The 16574-nt window shown below is 34.6% G+C and overlaps 1 protein-coding gene across 4 annotated transcripts in view; it reads right to left on the reverse strand.

The window, feature by feature from the left end:
* LOC138702016 (HEAT repeat-containing protein 5B) overlaps window positions 1-16574 on the reverse strand; it is a 267228-nt gene that overhangs the window by 21587 nt on the left and 229067 nt on the right. For all 4 annotated transcript variants that reach the window (XM_069829495.1, XM_069829494.1, XM_069829493.1 and 1 more), the window contains 6 exons: window positions 15682-15797; window positions 15053-15334; window positions 12338-12574; window positions 9684-9835; window positions 7668-7881; window positions 1461-1606 (listed from right to left, as the gene is read on the reverse strand). In XM_069829495.1, the coding sequence (XP_069685596.1) occupies window positions 1461-1606; window positions 7668-7881; window positions 9684-9835; window positions 12338-12574; window positions 15053-15334; window positions 15682-15797 (1147 nt within the window). The remainder of the gene's footprint in view (window positions 1-1460; window positions 1607-7667; window positions 7882-9683; window positions 9836-12337; window positions 12575-15052; window positions 15335-15681; window positions 15798-16574) is intronic.

Genomic DNA, 16574 nt, shown 5'->3' on the forward strand with positions numbered 1-16574 from the left:
AGTTCAAGTTAGAAGTGTTCGATCATCCCCCATACAACCCAGATTTGGCTCCCAGCAATTACCATCTCTTCACACACAAAAAGAAGTGGCTTGCTTCTCAGCAGTTTGACGGAGATAAACAGCTAAAAGTAGTGTTTAAGGGTGGTTAAAGACCGAGTTGACAAAGTTCTATGCAGAGGGGATTTCAAAGCTGGTTGAAATATACGATAAGTGCCTCAATTTGAAGGGCGACTATGTCGAAAAGTAGTGTAAGACTGTAGCTTCAAGTTATAATAAAATTTTCTGCACCTGTATTTGCATTTTTTTAATTACCAAACGGAAGTTACTTTATGAACAGCCCTCGTAGTTTGGAAGGGAATTCAAGATTATCTTTTAGAGAAAACAGTTGGCTTTTATTTTCAACATTAGGTTATCTGGCAACACTATCTCTAGGCAATGTCCTGAAATCATACTAGTACACTTTTTCATTAACTCAGACAATAAAGTTTATCTTCAGTAAGAGAATCTGTTGTAATTTGTTCATATAAACTTCGCTTACTTTAGCTCAATTTATATCATTATTATTATGGTTATTAATTACACATTCACACACTGGCTATAAATTAATTTTTTCAGCTAAACTGTTCATTGAAGACAAGACTCTTAAGATTCATTTAGGTATTATTAAATTGAGGGAAAGGAGACAGAGGACGAACACTGGAAAGTTTTCTTTTCTCAATCATACTATCAGGGACTGGAATGCTTTGCCTGCAGACTTATTAAAGGCTTTACCAATAACCAAAAATGTATTTAAAAATAGGATTAAGGACTTTACTAATAGACGGTAGTATATTATACACACTACTTAAAGGGCGTAACTGATGTTTTGTTATTTGAAGTGTTGTATCAGTGAAGAAGTGTGTTGTGTCAGCAAAGTGTGAAGTGTATTGTGTACGTGAAGTTTTATAGTTTATAGTGGTAGTGTAAAGTATTTGAGCAGCGAAATGTGTTTGAAGTGTTAGTGAAATTAGGATAGTATCAGTGAAATGTGTCGCAGTTCCAGTGCAATGAGTGAGTTGACAGCAAAATGAGTGTAGTGCTGAAAGGTACTTGTGCTTGTATGAACATATCATACTCGTGGGTTTTTGTTCGAACTTAGGGTTAAGATACAAATTGGATTTACTTTAAATGTTATTTTAAGTGATCGTGCTTCATTTAATTTGGGATGCTCATTATTATTATTATTATTATTATTATTATTATTATTATTATTATTATTATTATTATTATTATTATTATTATTATTAATTGTATTTCTTTATTAATTGTGTTTATTATTAATTGTCATTATTGAGTGTAATTAGTTACCACTGCCACTGGGTATTTACCCATTTGCAATGTGAATAAATACATACATACATACATATCTCGAAAAGAATATAGTTACATTCCTTTCACAATAAAAGTATGCCAAACAATACCTGTGGATACTGTGGCCCAACTTTCATTAACTTCTGCAGGCATTGGTCGTGAAGAGCTCTTGTAAAATTGTTGGCCTCTTTGAGGGCGGGACCCTCTAGAAGACAGTTCACTAGGATTGGCACTAACAACGTCAGCATTTGAACTCCTGTAATTATGGAAACAGTTTAAAAATAGTGAAAAGTAGAATAATATCTCATGAGTCGTGTAAAAATTATTAGTTTCACTGAAGTGCATACCAAAATACAATAATTATAATCGTAATCGTCAATGTCATCATTGCTATCATTTTTACTTTATGATCTAACCATTTTAAGAGTTCTGATTGCTACCAAAATTAATTCATTTGACACAGTCAGACAAAAGGTGAATGAATGCTCTTTTGAGACCTGAAATCTTTGTCGTTTAGCTGAGATCTCAGTTAACAAGAAAACGAAAACTTAACTTTAGGTATGGATTCCTCATTATGTATAGAAGAATAAAAGGTTATATCAACATAGGTCCAGAAATGCTTGGTTTATATATATGTGATTGGAGTAACGTCCAAATAACTCCATGCTCTGGCCAAGTTTCACTAAATTGAACATACTAGTAAAAAAAATATTAGGGCAACACAAGCACATGCAGACAGGGACCTCGGCAAACAGGGAAAACTGGGGAACATTTATTTACATTATTGCTATTGGCTTACAAAATTAAGACAGATTTATGAAAACATGATCATTTAATAGTACATTATGCAACGAGCCTATAATGGTAGTAATTAAGACGCGAGTATGTTTACGAAAAGGGCGCAAGCGAGTTTCATAATTTTCATACGAGCGTCTTAATTACCATTATAGTCAAGTTTCATATAAATTTTTATGCTCGACCATATTTCTAACTTGAAATTATTCATAAGTATTCATGTTATTCTTATCTGAGGAGCGGAACTGACCTTGTGCAATACCTCGTAAATTGTGATATGTGTGCAGATGCGAAAGTATTGATTTTTTTCCGAGAAACAAATGTCGACATTGACCTTGATATAATCTAGAGAGTAAAATAAACATTATTCTTGATATAACCTTGAAATTGAATTAAACACTGAAAAACGAGATGACAAATTGAATTTATTTGAATATTATTTACAATTAATGCTAATTATTATAGTAACAGAACTGACTTTATTTCAAATATAGGTGATTTATTGATTTATTGTTGTCTTTCGAGTGCATATCCGAGAATAATCGATACTTGCACTTTCATATTGCTACAATGGTATTTTCTGATTGGTGGAACACCTGAACTTTAACGAATAGGTGTACTTTAATGAGGTCCATTAAAGGGCTGCTACCAGGTGTATAATTACTACATTTCGGCATGGTCGAGCATAAATATAATTATAATTCTCCTAAGTAACTACTTGCCTTGCATCAAATCTCCTGGTCAGCAGAGACAGAAATAAAATGAATATTTACAGGGTGACACTTCCACACTCCTTATTCATATTTTGAAATCTTTTTCATTTATTTAACTATACAAATGCCATTTCAGTTATAATCAACTTATGACAATTATATACATTTCAATAGTTAAACTGTGCATGCTACATGCATTAAAACAATATAAGATAAAAAAAGTTAAAACATTCATGCACAAGGAATAACATTTGTGCGAGATCGTGCGTATTTGCTTAGTTTCCGCACAAAACAATCCGCGTTAAGTCTAAAATTCCACATTCAGTATTCCCAACCTAACACACATAACAATTTCCCTCTTCTTACCGCTTAAGTGACATATTGATTTTACTGCTTTAGGCTTTTAACATATTATTTTTAGAGACGTTCAATATAGTAATAATTATAAATTGGAAACTTACCACTGCAATTTCACCTAAATTCCACTGTTAATTATTGTTTTTAAATATTTGCAAAAATTAAGTAAACTCTACAACTCCACTAAAGTTACTGCATTCGTGATGCATGTAACATTAAGGAAGCCGTTTGTTTTAACTTCGCATTTATAGACTGGGGGGAAAAAAAAGACAGACGTATATCACGGCCTGCTGGAGTATAGTAAACACAGAAAACATTTTAAAGCAACAATGTTGAAGATAGATAATTTTGTTTTGCAAATTTGCCGTCATTGAACAGAAACCAAGATGGAGATTTCATTGCAACTAATTAGAAATTCCTCTTTCAGATACGTAATAAACGATCTTCGCACAAAATAATGTACGATACACGAGCAGTATGTTTTCTTTCAATTCTCGGAAATTAAAAAAGCTCAACTACGTTTCGCTTTTTCAAACTTTTCCTCAAACATGAAAACTTCAACATACTGCTCTTGTAACACATATTACTATTACAATTACAGTAGTAAGTTTAGGTAATTGTAACACAAAATACAGTATATACAAAGTATAATCCAAATAGTTGTAACACAAGTGAATACAATTAATCATGCCAAAATTATACAGGAAGGAGGAAGTTGGGCCTACTGAGATTTGATATTAGGAATTTATGGTCTGAGACGACAGTTTAAGGGGTTAGGGACAGCTTACAGCAGTAAAATTTTTGGAAATATTCAACATTTTTTTCCTTGAATATTGGTATGTGTAAAATACTGCCCTTCTGCTATATGAAAAAAATATTTTTACGATTTAAAAAAATTATTTAGGCTATATATATTTTTTCAAAATTCGAAATGTTGGCAGTTCACTGTGCAGTGATGAAGCATTTCCCTCATAACTCATAAACTTGTTAACTTTTTCATGTTCTCTCTCTTTTACTTAATTGATGAAACTCATGTTTACAATATCATGCTCTTTCAACTACATTCCTTAATAAATAATATTTTTTTTTTTATTTTTGTTAGAAGAAAATATTGATATTTGACCATTATTTAAAATGATTTAATTTTTTTATTAGACAATCTATCAAAGATAGAGAAGTGATCTTGCATCATATTGTACGTATGACATGTATAAATGCAAACAAAAAATTTCATCACAGAATGTTGGATAGTTTTTGAGTTATGTGGGAAATGCTTCATCACTGCACAGTGAACTGAATTTTGAAGGAAAAAATGTAAATCATTTTTTTAAATTGTAAAAATATTTTTTTCATATAGCCGAAGGACATGTTTTACACATACTAATTTTCATTATTGTACAAGATACAGTAATGGAGGAAAAATTTTTTGAATATTTCCAAAATTTTACTACTGTAAGCTGTACCAACCCCTTAAGGAGATATGGGCTTAAACGGGTGAGAGGGGAACCTAATGTATGGTATCATTTAATGATGTAAAAATATTAAGTGGGCTGAATAAAGAAAACAATCAAAGCTTAAATTCTAAAAGTAAAACCCAGACAGAGAGTAGAGGAGTAAAGGGGAGTCATCACACATTCATGTAAGAAATGGACTGATCAGAATGAAATACAGAATCAGAAAATTGTGACATATGAAAACGAACAGAGTATGATGGGATCAACGAACTGAAGTCAGATGACACCTCGGTGATGAGCAATATAGGAAAATCAAGTACAGTGAAACTGAGCAATGTGGAGAGCAAAATTATAATGTATAGGAAGAAGCAATGAGGGAAAGAAGAAAGTTGTAAAGTGTGGTAATCGAGACAAATGAGCACAAATCAATCTAGTATAGAAGAGAGACGATCTAGTATAGAAAAACACAGTGAATGAAGGGATAAGTTATATAAATAAATGCAAAGAGGAAATAGGAAGAGTCATAAGATAATAAAAGGGGCAGGAAATTGTGTGTGTAAGAAGGAAGAAAACATGAAAGAGCAATGACGAATGCAAACAAATGGTCAATGAACTACACTAAGAAGCACAGAATTTGGAGAAAGTCATGAATAATAATGAAACTATACTGGGTGTTCAGTTCAAAGTGTGTCATGGCTCGCTGTATGCCGTCATGTGGCTAGTCCATGAGCCTAGAGAATTCAATCTTCCTACACTTCCGCAGAGGTGTATTACCTATGTGCCAGAGAAGTTGCCTAGCAAGTATGGCATTCATTCTGAAGAGTACTTACCGATACGTACGGTGATGCCGGTAGTGGCAGGAATGTGAACTGTTTCGAAACATGTACTGAGGTGAGTTTTTTTCTTACTGTTGAGATATGGGGAGAGGGTTAAGACTATTACTTACGTATTTGTTGACATTAATTTCGATGGTCAACATCGACACGGAGCATTTGATTTGTGTTGTGGAATGTTGCCGTACGCAAACGATGATAACAAATACCCTGCGTACGACCTGGCCTCGCAAAACAGTTCGAAAGAGGTTATGGTAGCACACAGACCGTACAGACCGCCATCTCTTGTTACGACGTTCCAGTTAAACCGTACATGTTCTCAAGTTCAGATTGAACGCCTTGATTAATAGGCAACTTCTCCGACATAAAAGCTGAAACTCGCTTCAAATCGCTGACTCATCAACAGTGACGTCATGACACACTTTGAAATGAACACCCAGTAGTGAATCTGGTGCTGAAGTGGAGCAGTGTAATAATTAAAAGTGTTAATATTATCAGGGGAAAGAATGATATAAAAAAAAATAGAATAATAAAGGAGAACGAGTTGGTAATTAAATAAATAAGAGGGAATGTGAGTTTGAAGCATAATGGGAGTATGAATAAGTGATCTATGATGGACGTACGAATAAATGTGTAGGATTTATAGTGAAAGATGTTACTAGGAGAAGTATCCTTGAGGGAAAAATAGTGTAATAGTATTTAAGGATAGATAGAAGAGGTAGGCAGTGATTTATAAAAGGTAGTCAGTAATTCTAGTTTTATGGTATGTGCTTAAATAAAGAGAAGGTAGGCAATTGAAGTAAAATAATTGAGTAAGAGATTAAGTGAGATGAAAATACTAAGACAGGGTAGCTAAGATAGATAATGGAGAATATTAGATAGTAGTAGGAGTTATGATACTGTGGAGTAGTTTACACAGTAATTTTAACTCTAAGGTAATAAATTATCAACAGTAATCTCACTAGAGGTTTTGAAAACTCGAGTGGGATTTAATTGACTATTACACGATTAGAAGAAAGTATATAAAGATTAGAAGTAACGAAGTACTCCAATACAATAAAATATTAATTTACTTACGAAAATACAACTGTCTTCAAATGTATTATTGTACCATCTCAACATTACAAATATTACGCTAGATGCATGCTAGATGGCAGTGGTGTGTTATGATCGTTGCTTACGGTTATGATAATGTGATGTTATCAGGTGTGGCAACTATGGAATCTTCATTGAATTCTGTAGACGGTTACTAGTCAAGAAGGCTTTGTTGATTCAATTTCATTTTTATTAAAACAGTTGCATTCCACTTCAATTATCCGGATCCCAGTAATCAACCTCACTTTACAGATGATTTTCAATAAATCTTAGTATTAAACAATCTCTGATACGTGACTATCCATAATATCATATAGCAGAAGCTATAACATAACCTAAATAATATAAACAAGTGTTGGAAAAGTTTTAATTAGGGATGATGAAATAAACAAGAAAAGTTTTAATTAACGATGATGACATAAAAAATAAACATGAATAATTTTAAAAGAAACAATTATTGAAAGTACAATTTTCAAATTTGAATGTTTTAGTGGTTGGTGTTAGTGTTTTATATTGGACGTGTGCTTAAAAAGAAGTGGATCTCATTGATTTACATGGTTTATTCCTCAACTTATTCAGGATTTCCGAATGGTGCTCTTCATTTATTTGTAAATAGGATTTCAGGGAAGATGCATAGATATGACCAGTGATCTTTATTAATTCTTGTTCTTGAATGCCAATGCAAGTCATATTTGAAACTGCTGTGCATCGACTGGAGTGTTTGTAATTTTCTGTTTTTATTTTTTTTTTATGTCCAGACCAGCGCAGTTTGAAATGTTGGCAAACAAAGAAACAAATACTAGGGATGCGATAAAATTAAACAAATGCTAGGGACGCGATAAAATTCTGCGATAAGCAGCCATGATTGGTTGAAATACGTCCTTTCGTACCGTTTTATTGGTCAAAAGTAGTATGACGTAGTAAAAGTGTAATAGTCAATGTAATATATTAAACTCATAGGGAAGTGTTGAAATTTAAAGTAAGGATAATGTATTTAATGAACGTCTTTTTACTAATAAGAAGAATGGCTTATTATACATGTATTATGTCTACATATATGTTATACTTACTGTGCTTTGGTTCGGCGAGTGTAATAAGTGTCTCAACAGTCTGAATGCTTTCCAGAGTAAGTGACAGTTCAGCTTCTGATGACACCTGTTTGCTTGTCTCTGTGTATAGGAACTCTACCAAGCGTGGAGCCAAAGCATGGATATAGGGAGTAGCCACATTACGATCAGGGTGTCCAAAAATTGTACGCATTGTCTGCACACATTTCAGCTTCACCTGATGGTACAAACAAGAGATTTATAATGATAATAATAATAATTTCTTATAAATATAAAATCAGAATAATTTCTATCAAATAAATTAACCCTCGCAACTTAGCTGTTCTAGGATTTCATGTTACTTATCTGGAGTCTTTTTTGATCCCAACAATATTTGTTGTTAATAATTAGGACATTTTATTTTTATTGAAAGTTTTATTGCACCTAGAATTATTCACTATGTTTAAACAATGAATTAATTAAATTAGTTTAATGGCAGAATATTTATTCTGTATCTGTGTTTTTATTTTTTCAACTAGCCGTACCCGTGCGCTCTGCTGCACCCATTAGAAATAAATATAACGTAATTACATAATTAAAATAGGATATTTGATCCAGGGAACATTCGTGTTTGATAGAAGGATAAATCGCTTAATATGTTACTTAATTTAAATTGTATTTAAATAATTAAAACACGATCATTTTGGTCCAGAGACCACTCATTTGGTGCAATGACAATTCCTTTAACATGTTATTACATGCAACCATAGTTCAATGAAGATTGACATCATTTAGATTTATTCTGTATACTTTATATTACTTGCTATATATTCCCATTGAATTACGGTAATAACTTAATTTTAACCATTGTTTTCTACATCTTCAGTAAATGGTGCTTGGCCCACTATGGTTCTGAACCCTTCAAATAACTTAAATAGTGATATGGCTTATATAGTGATATGTAATTATATTTCTTTCTATCGAAAATGTAAGAATTCACGATCTTCTATTACCATTGCCATGGAATGAATAAATGTGTTTTCTCTTCCTACTCAAAAATTGTATATTTTGCACATAGGTGTTATTGCAGGAACAACAACGCTATAATCTGAGGTGGCAGTGAAAATGTATATTGTTATTTTAAAAGTCTTGTATATTCTTAAATATCAGTCCTATCAAAATTTTGCATAGAATAAAACTTATCGGCAATCATTTTTAAAGAAACTTTTGCTATGTAACATTTTTCACAAAAAGCAATAATAAGCGAGGTATTTCGATTTATTTAATTCAGGTCCCTTTAAATAAAGTATTTTGAATGCCACATAGCCTAAATTCTAAGTTACAACGAACTTAATTTATATTCCAATTTTAATATAAATCAGTTCAGCCATTATCACGTGAAAAGGTAACAAACATCCAGACAGACAGACAAACAAACAGACAGACATACAGACAGACATACAAACAAAAATTTCAAAAAAGAGATTTTCGGTTTCAGGGTGGTTAATTATATATGTTAGGACCAATTATTTTTGGAAAATCGAAAATTACCAGAAAAATTTCGGCTACAGATTTATTATTAATATACCGGTAGATTATCAGAGAACACATTCACTTTCCTTGAAATACAATACAAGTGTTAATTATTATGCTTATACAATTAATCAATTAATTTAGTCTCCACTTGTTGCAGTAGAAAGAACAAGAAGCTAATTTTACAAATACAAATAACTACTCTTGAACCTACAACATTTTACCCCTATATGGCAGTTTATGCCGTATTTGTTTCATTTGTTCACTTTTCAAAGTACATGTTCACTTTGTTTACAACAAAACACTATCACTGCAAAATATTTCTAAGTAGAAAATAAAGACGTGTTTTTTTTAATTGTAAAGGGAACTAAAATAACCAAGGATAGCATATCTAGGTTACTGGAACGTTTTGGAGTATATGGATGTAGACATTAACAATAAGATATGGTGTAGGGTCAGGCAAGTGTCGAGGTTTAATACTTTTAATAAATTTTAAAAAATACTTACAGTAATACTGTTGTTTTGCAGACATTGTTTAAACTGGTTTATACAAGGATATTGTAGATTAGGAGCACATACAACTTCTGCAGGAGCATGTAAAACAAAAACTGCAATTGCCAACAGCATTGTTACTTCGTCCAGTTTGGTCTCATCTGAGCCTGTAATAAAAAAGCAACAGTGGGACCAAGGATATTAACATAAAGGACAGCCATGATAGGCTGATGCAACACTCAAGCTATTATTGTTAACAATATTTATACAATTATATACCTGCAATTTCCAAACTACTGGGTGTTCATTTCAAAGTGTGTCATGATGTCACTGTTGATGAGTCAGCGATTTGAAGCGAGTTTCAGCTTTTATGTCAGAGAAGTTGCCTATTAATCAAGGCATTTAATCTGAACTTGAGAACGTGTAAGGTATAACTTGAACGTCGTAGCAACAGATGGCGGTCTGCACGGTCTGTGTGCTACCATAACCTCTTTCGAACTGTGTTTTGCGAGGCCAAGTCGTACGCAGGGTATTTGTTATCATCATTTGCGTACGGCAACATTCCACAACACAAATCAAATGCTCCGTGTCCATGTTGACCGTCGAAATTAATGTCAACAAATACGTAAGTAATCGTCTTAACCCTCTCCCCATATCTCGACAGTAAGAAAAAAACTCACGTCAGTACATGTTTCGAAACAGTTCACACTCCTGCCACTACCGGCGTCACCGTACGTATCGGTAAGAATGAACGCCGTACTTGCTAGGCACCTTCTCTGGCACATAGGTAATACACCTCTGTGGAAGTGTAGGAAGATTGAATTCTCTAGGCTCATTGGCTAGCCACATGACGGCATACAGCGAGCCATGACACACTTTGAACTGAACACCCAGTGTTTGCCCAAAGTAGAATCTAGTTACGTACTTGAAAAGGCCATGGTTAGCATCTATTTTGTACTCTGGCTATCTAGGTGCATCCATCTCTAATATTTTAATGTCACTTGTTTAAATGTGATTCAACATACAATTTTTTTTAACATTGTATTATTACAAGCGCAGTATATGTTTAACTGTAATAAGTTTACAAATAAGTGTATACTGTAATTTTAAAAATCTTTATCTTGTAATCATTATGCATGTTTTATTACCCTTTCCTTACTGTTTTCAACTTACTACCAATCATTCACCAGTTTAGCAAATAATTTTCTGTCAAGTCCATTACATGACGTAGGATGTATCCATTAATGTGCAATGGATGACCCAGTATAATACTGTTCTATAATATATATATATATAAAATACAGTGGCGGTTCCTCGGGGGGGAGGGAAGGGAGGAACGTCCTCCTCACATTTTTCTTCTTTTGAAAGTAAATACCAAATGAAATATAGGCCTTGAAATTCGAGGAAGATTCGATAATTTTTAAGTTCACAGCTATAAGAAAACCTCGGTTGATCTAGTTTTAAACCACGCGCACTCATGTGCAACTAGAAAACTGTGAGAAGGATGCGAGATTGTTTATGTGGAGGAAAGTCAATCCATTCCTCCTTTACTGCAGTTAACACACATAAACAACAGCATGCTAGCGGCCAGAGAAAGAAGCAGAGTTTTAAAGCAAGTAAATGAACGGATAGGGAGGAGATCCTTCTCTGAATCAGCGCATGGGCGGCAAATAGAAACCGACTTGTCTTGCAGCAAGCTCGCTACCGCAGCATCTAACGATGCTGCATTCAACCAGACTATAACACATCTAGGAGGAGGCACAATGAAAACAGTTTTAACGCAAAGCTATGAAAGACACCATATAAACTTCTTTTAAAATTATGAATCAAAATATATTTTCATTGCACTTTATATAAGCTATATTCATGGTCTGAAACTTTCGAGGATATCTGAAAGTTGAAGTTGGACTTATATAAAACAAAGAGGAAGTAGTTCTAAGTTAGTATCTCTGATCTTTTTGGCTCTGAAATTCACTTCCATTCATTGTCTACTAGACAGGACAACAGCCAAGTTTTCAGTTTTGTACAAATATATTTGAAATTGAAAGTACTGCAAACTACATTATTTTTAACATAAAAAAATTAATCGGCCACTGGCAGCTTTGAACAATTATGGTAGTATGACTTCACAAGAACTAATATTCTTCAAAAGCATGTGATACTGAACTTGTAAAATGTACATGTGGCAATACAGACCACGTGGGTGGGTGTATGTTCTCGCTTTCCTAACAGATTATTTCTCATTCCCATTTCCGTAAAACTGTTCTGGTTACGTGTTAGTAGCTGGTCTCTTCCAACACGTGTGATGCGAGAGAAATGCTTCGAGGTTATGAATTTCCTTGTAATTGTTAATTTGTGCAATTATTCAACAATGAATGGAAGTGAAAACATATTATATTTTGGACAATTTAGGAAACTCAGTTTACAAAAACAGATTATTACTATACAAAAGGGAAGGCCAACCCTAAAACTACCTGGTCTTACATGTATGCATGTAGGCTAATTTGTAGCTTGTTTGTCTCAAGAAGGTGTCATTTTGCGCTGTTAACTTCTTTCCTCTTAAGAAATATGCAGGAGCCGCCACTGATATAATAATATAATACTGCTCTAATACTGTAATACAGTAAATACTTAACTGTTCTAATCAATGGAATTACTGATTTCTTTACCTGTTTTGGCCAAGTCAATGACTTTCGCCAGAGCGCTCTGCAACAGTTTGCACCACTCTTCTCCCGATCTTTCATCCTTGCAGTACTTCTCTGTGGTCAAGCTTTTCAAACAGTGGAGAGCAGCTGTTACAGGTACAGTAGTGGCCATTACAGTTGGATCATGGACGCCTTTTGTAGCAGACTCCTTGATGACGCCAGTAGTGAGGTACAGAACAGTGGGAAGGATAGCAACAGCCCCTACAAGAACCAAGAGTTCTGATTATAACTTTCAATGTAATGTAAAGACAAAATAAAGGTTGTCATGTAACAGACACATCAATTCAACGTTCTAGTACTATATACCAGTATTTTAATATTATTTTCTTGTCCCTCCAAATATAATAACAAAATTAAAAACAATCCTTGAGAGGGAATAGTAAACCTAACCTAACCTAACCTAACTCAACGGTTCTGCTGTGGCCAGGAGGAAGATGACGTAATAACGAAAGCATTTTAACCAGTGGCGAAACTTTTAAGAGGCTTTTGAGGCTTCATCATCATCATCATCATTGGCGCTACAGCCCTTGGTAGGCCTGGGCCTCCCTTTGTAATAGTCGCCATCCGTCTCTATCTTGTGTAGCAGCCTTCCAATTCTTGCACCCCAACTTTCTGGCATCCTCTTCCACTCCATCAATCCACCGCAAGTGCGGTCGACCTCGTCTTCTCTGACCTCCCGGATTTGTTATTACAATTTTTTTGCAAGGTTCACTTGAGTCCATGCGTATTACATGTCCTGCCCACCTCAATCTGCTAGTTTTAACTGTATTGATTATATTTGGCTCTCCTAGAAGTCTATATAATTCATAGTTGCATCTCCTCCTCCAGACACCTTCCTCAAATGTTGGGCCATAGATCCTTCGCAGAATCTTTCTTTCGAAAATCTCCAATCTTTTTTCATCGCTTTTGGAGATTGACCACGTTTCTGCCGCATATGTCAAAACTGGTCTCACTAATGTTTTGTAAAGAATAACTTTTACTTTCCTGGATAGAGCATGCGAACTAAAGTGATATTTCAAGCCGAAATATGCTCTGTTTTTTGAGGCTTAGCCTACCCAAAAAATTTGAGTTATTATACAGGGTGTTAAAAAAAGTCTAATAAACATGGGTCCTACAACACATACTTTATGAGATCTGAACACTTGTTCATAGGAGGTGCTCAATGTGACGTCCATTCATGGCAATGCATTCCTCTGCCCTTCGGCGTAAGGAATCACACACTCTTTGAAACTGATCTGGTTGTTCTTGATAACCAAAAGTCTCGGGGATTTAGGTTTGGGGAACGAGCAGGCCAAAGTGTGGGGTCTCCCCAGTCAATCCAACTGTGCTGAAATGTTAGCGTTAGGTGTTCACGCTCACTGCGGAAAAAATGTGCTGGTGTGCCATCATGCATGAACCACATCTGTAGTCTTTGCTGACATGGCACATACTCCAGCAAGGTAGACAATACGTTAATAAGAAAGTCCTGATAACAATCCCCAGTTAATCTCTGTGGTAGCACGTATGGCCCTTAATCTATCGCCAAGAACGCCTACCCATACGTTGATAGAGAATTGGTGCTGATGCCTTGTTTCTTCAACTGCATGGGGATTTTCATCAGTCCATACATGCTGATTACGAAAATTCTCATCACCATCTCTGCTGAACCCCGCTCATATCTGCAACCAAACTTTTCTTTTTAGTATTCCTTGTGACATATTAGTATTCCATGCCAGGGGTGTCAACTACGGTATGATTATCTGGTAGCCTGCTGTATTGTAGGGCAGAAAAATGCATTGCCATAAATGGACGTCACATTGAGCACCTCCTATGAGCAAGTGTTCAGATCTCAGAAAGTATGTGTTGTAGGACCCATGTTTATTAGACCTTTTTTTCTTGTTTTGATGCATATCACCTCCTAAAATATTGGATACTTTTTTTTAACACCCTGTATATTATAGTAACAGCATAATTTCGTAATAATGATGTGTAACTCTTGGTTTCACTCCGAACCTCCCATATATTAAATTCACTGTTGGCAGTCATTTCACTGTGAGAGGCTCGTGGCAGATGCCTCATAGTGAGGCGTGATGACCTCACTCACAGGTAGCGGCACTCGCTACGACTCAGTAGCAGGAATTGGGGATAGCTTCAACCGCAATATAATACACATAATACACCGCACTTTGTTGGTGTTCTATGAATGTGCTGCATTGTTTTGAAGTTAGGCGTATGAAACAAAATGAGCTTACAAAGATAGGAGATCGACACTACATTTACATACTAAAATAACGGATGGAGGAAGACAAAATAGCAGATTTCAATTTTCATGGTACAATATAAGAAATATCCTTGGCTAACAGGGTGCTCTGAGACAAATAAGTTATATTGTTATACCTGTATTCTGTTTGGGGGGTGGAAATGAGTGGTCATCATCTTCTTGCGAGGTCGAGTCACAAAAAATGTTGGTAGAAAAGCTGAGAAACATCTGCTGTATAAAAAGGTATAAAAAAGCAGATTTTTTTTCAGCCTACCCAGTATTTACATCTTAGCTTTGCCACTGATTTTTAACTCGCAATATTTACGCAAATACACGTCAGAACATGATCCCCATGATTAAGGCAATACCACTAATCTGTGCCAAACATGTCATTAAAGTAAACAACTGGTGAAAACAGTACAATCAAATGTACAACTAACCATGTGGAGAGCAGAGTTTAGGTAAACATTCCATGCTGGTGAGAGCAGCTGCTATCAGCTTCCCTGACTCCTCTGTGGGAGGGAATGCATGTTGTCTGACTAGAGGTGTGGGGCCCGGTGAAGGGTTCAAAGCAGGCAGCTGTCGCACCAGGAGACAAAGGCACACTTCCATCACGGCGAAGACCAGTGACTGACCAGGTATTATCTCACCACTGCTTCCACCTTCCCCCAGTAAGTCTACTTCTTGTGATGCCCGTGACTCCTGGTTTGCTGGTACCATTTCTGTAATCATTATATACAAAATTTACATTCAAAAGTTATGTTCTTAGCAAGCTAGCTTGACACAACTGAATATTCAAGTACTGGCATCAACTCCTGAGATTCCTGTGATTGTTTGGTTAAAAAAATTTTTAAACAGAAATAGCAAAGCCTATTTAGTGTCAACCACCATTTAAGGTTAATTATTTTGTGTCCCTAGGAAAACGTTAAATAGGGATTCTACTGTATTTCCTTCATATGATTTAATTTGTTTTGTAGTACAGAATTTTATTTACCGAATGCTTTATAATTATATATATATTTTTAAATTAATATATAAACTAATCATAAGAGAACATTCTGAAAAATACCTTTAAGCTTTTTCTTTTTCCGTGCATCGAAAGATTCTTGAGCAGCTTTCAAAACTTGCTTTAATACTTCCATCACCATTAATTGAATAGAAGGGCTGTCCCGTGTCAGTATCAACCTAAAGAGAATGAAGACCAATAACATAAAAGAACAAATATATTAATTTCTAAACTTTAGAACATTAATAGTTAGTGTGTACTATATAGCTTCACATATTTCTTAGTGAAAAGTATCAATTTATCAATATGGGCCTACTAATTTACTATATTTTCTGGAGCAGCGTTTCTCAAACTTTTCTGAAGTGGGGACCACTTTTTTAAGTCAGAACAGTTCCGCGGACCACCTTACTCTTGGTCCCTTCGAAAGCAAATTTATCATTTATGTAGCATATTTTAATATCAATATACTTATATTTTAATGTAGAAATAATTAATTAAAATTAATTTAATTCAATTAATTTTATATTAGTATTAACTAATTAAGTTAATGTTAATAGAAGAAAATTTCTTATATTGTCATCTGCAAAAAGAGAAATAAAAAAAATTAATGCAGATACATGCCCGATTTTCAACAAGTAAAGATTCAATTTTGCATGTTCTATTATTGGTGTACGACGTACAGTACGTGACTATTTCCATGTGCAAACTATTAAAGTCATAAATACGTGAAAAGGTTCGGTACTTTGGTTCTGTTATGAATTCGGGTAGTCCCTAGTTGGGTTACAGGCACGGCGCCAAATGTGCACAGAAAAGAAAGCGAGAAACACCACGTTCATAGTGCTTTAAATCTCTCTTTTTTTTTTTGCTGAGAGTAGAGTGGGAAGTCGATTGACGGGTGGGGTAAATAAATTTCATAAAATGTCAGTACTGGAAGAAAAAGTGAAAGGCAATTTCCA

Source organism: Periplaneta americana, chromosome 6 (genome assembly GCF_040183065.1).
Source record: "Periplaneta americana isolate PAMFEO1 chromosome 6, P.americana_PAMFEO1_priV1, whole genome shotgun sequence".
Taxonomy (NCBI): Eukaryota; Metazoa; Arthropoda; class Insecta; order Blattodea; family Blattidae; genus Periplaneta; species Periplaneta americana.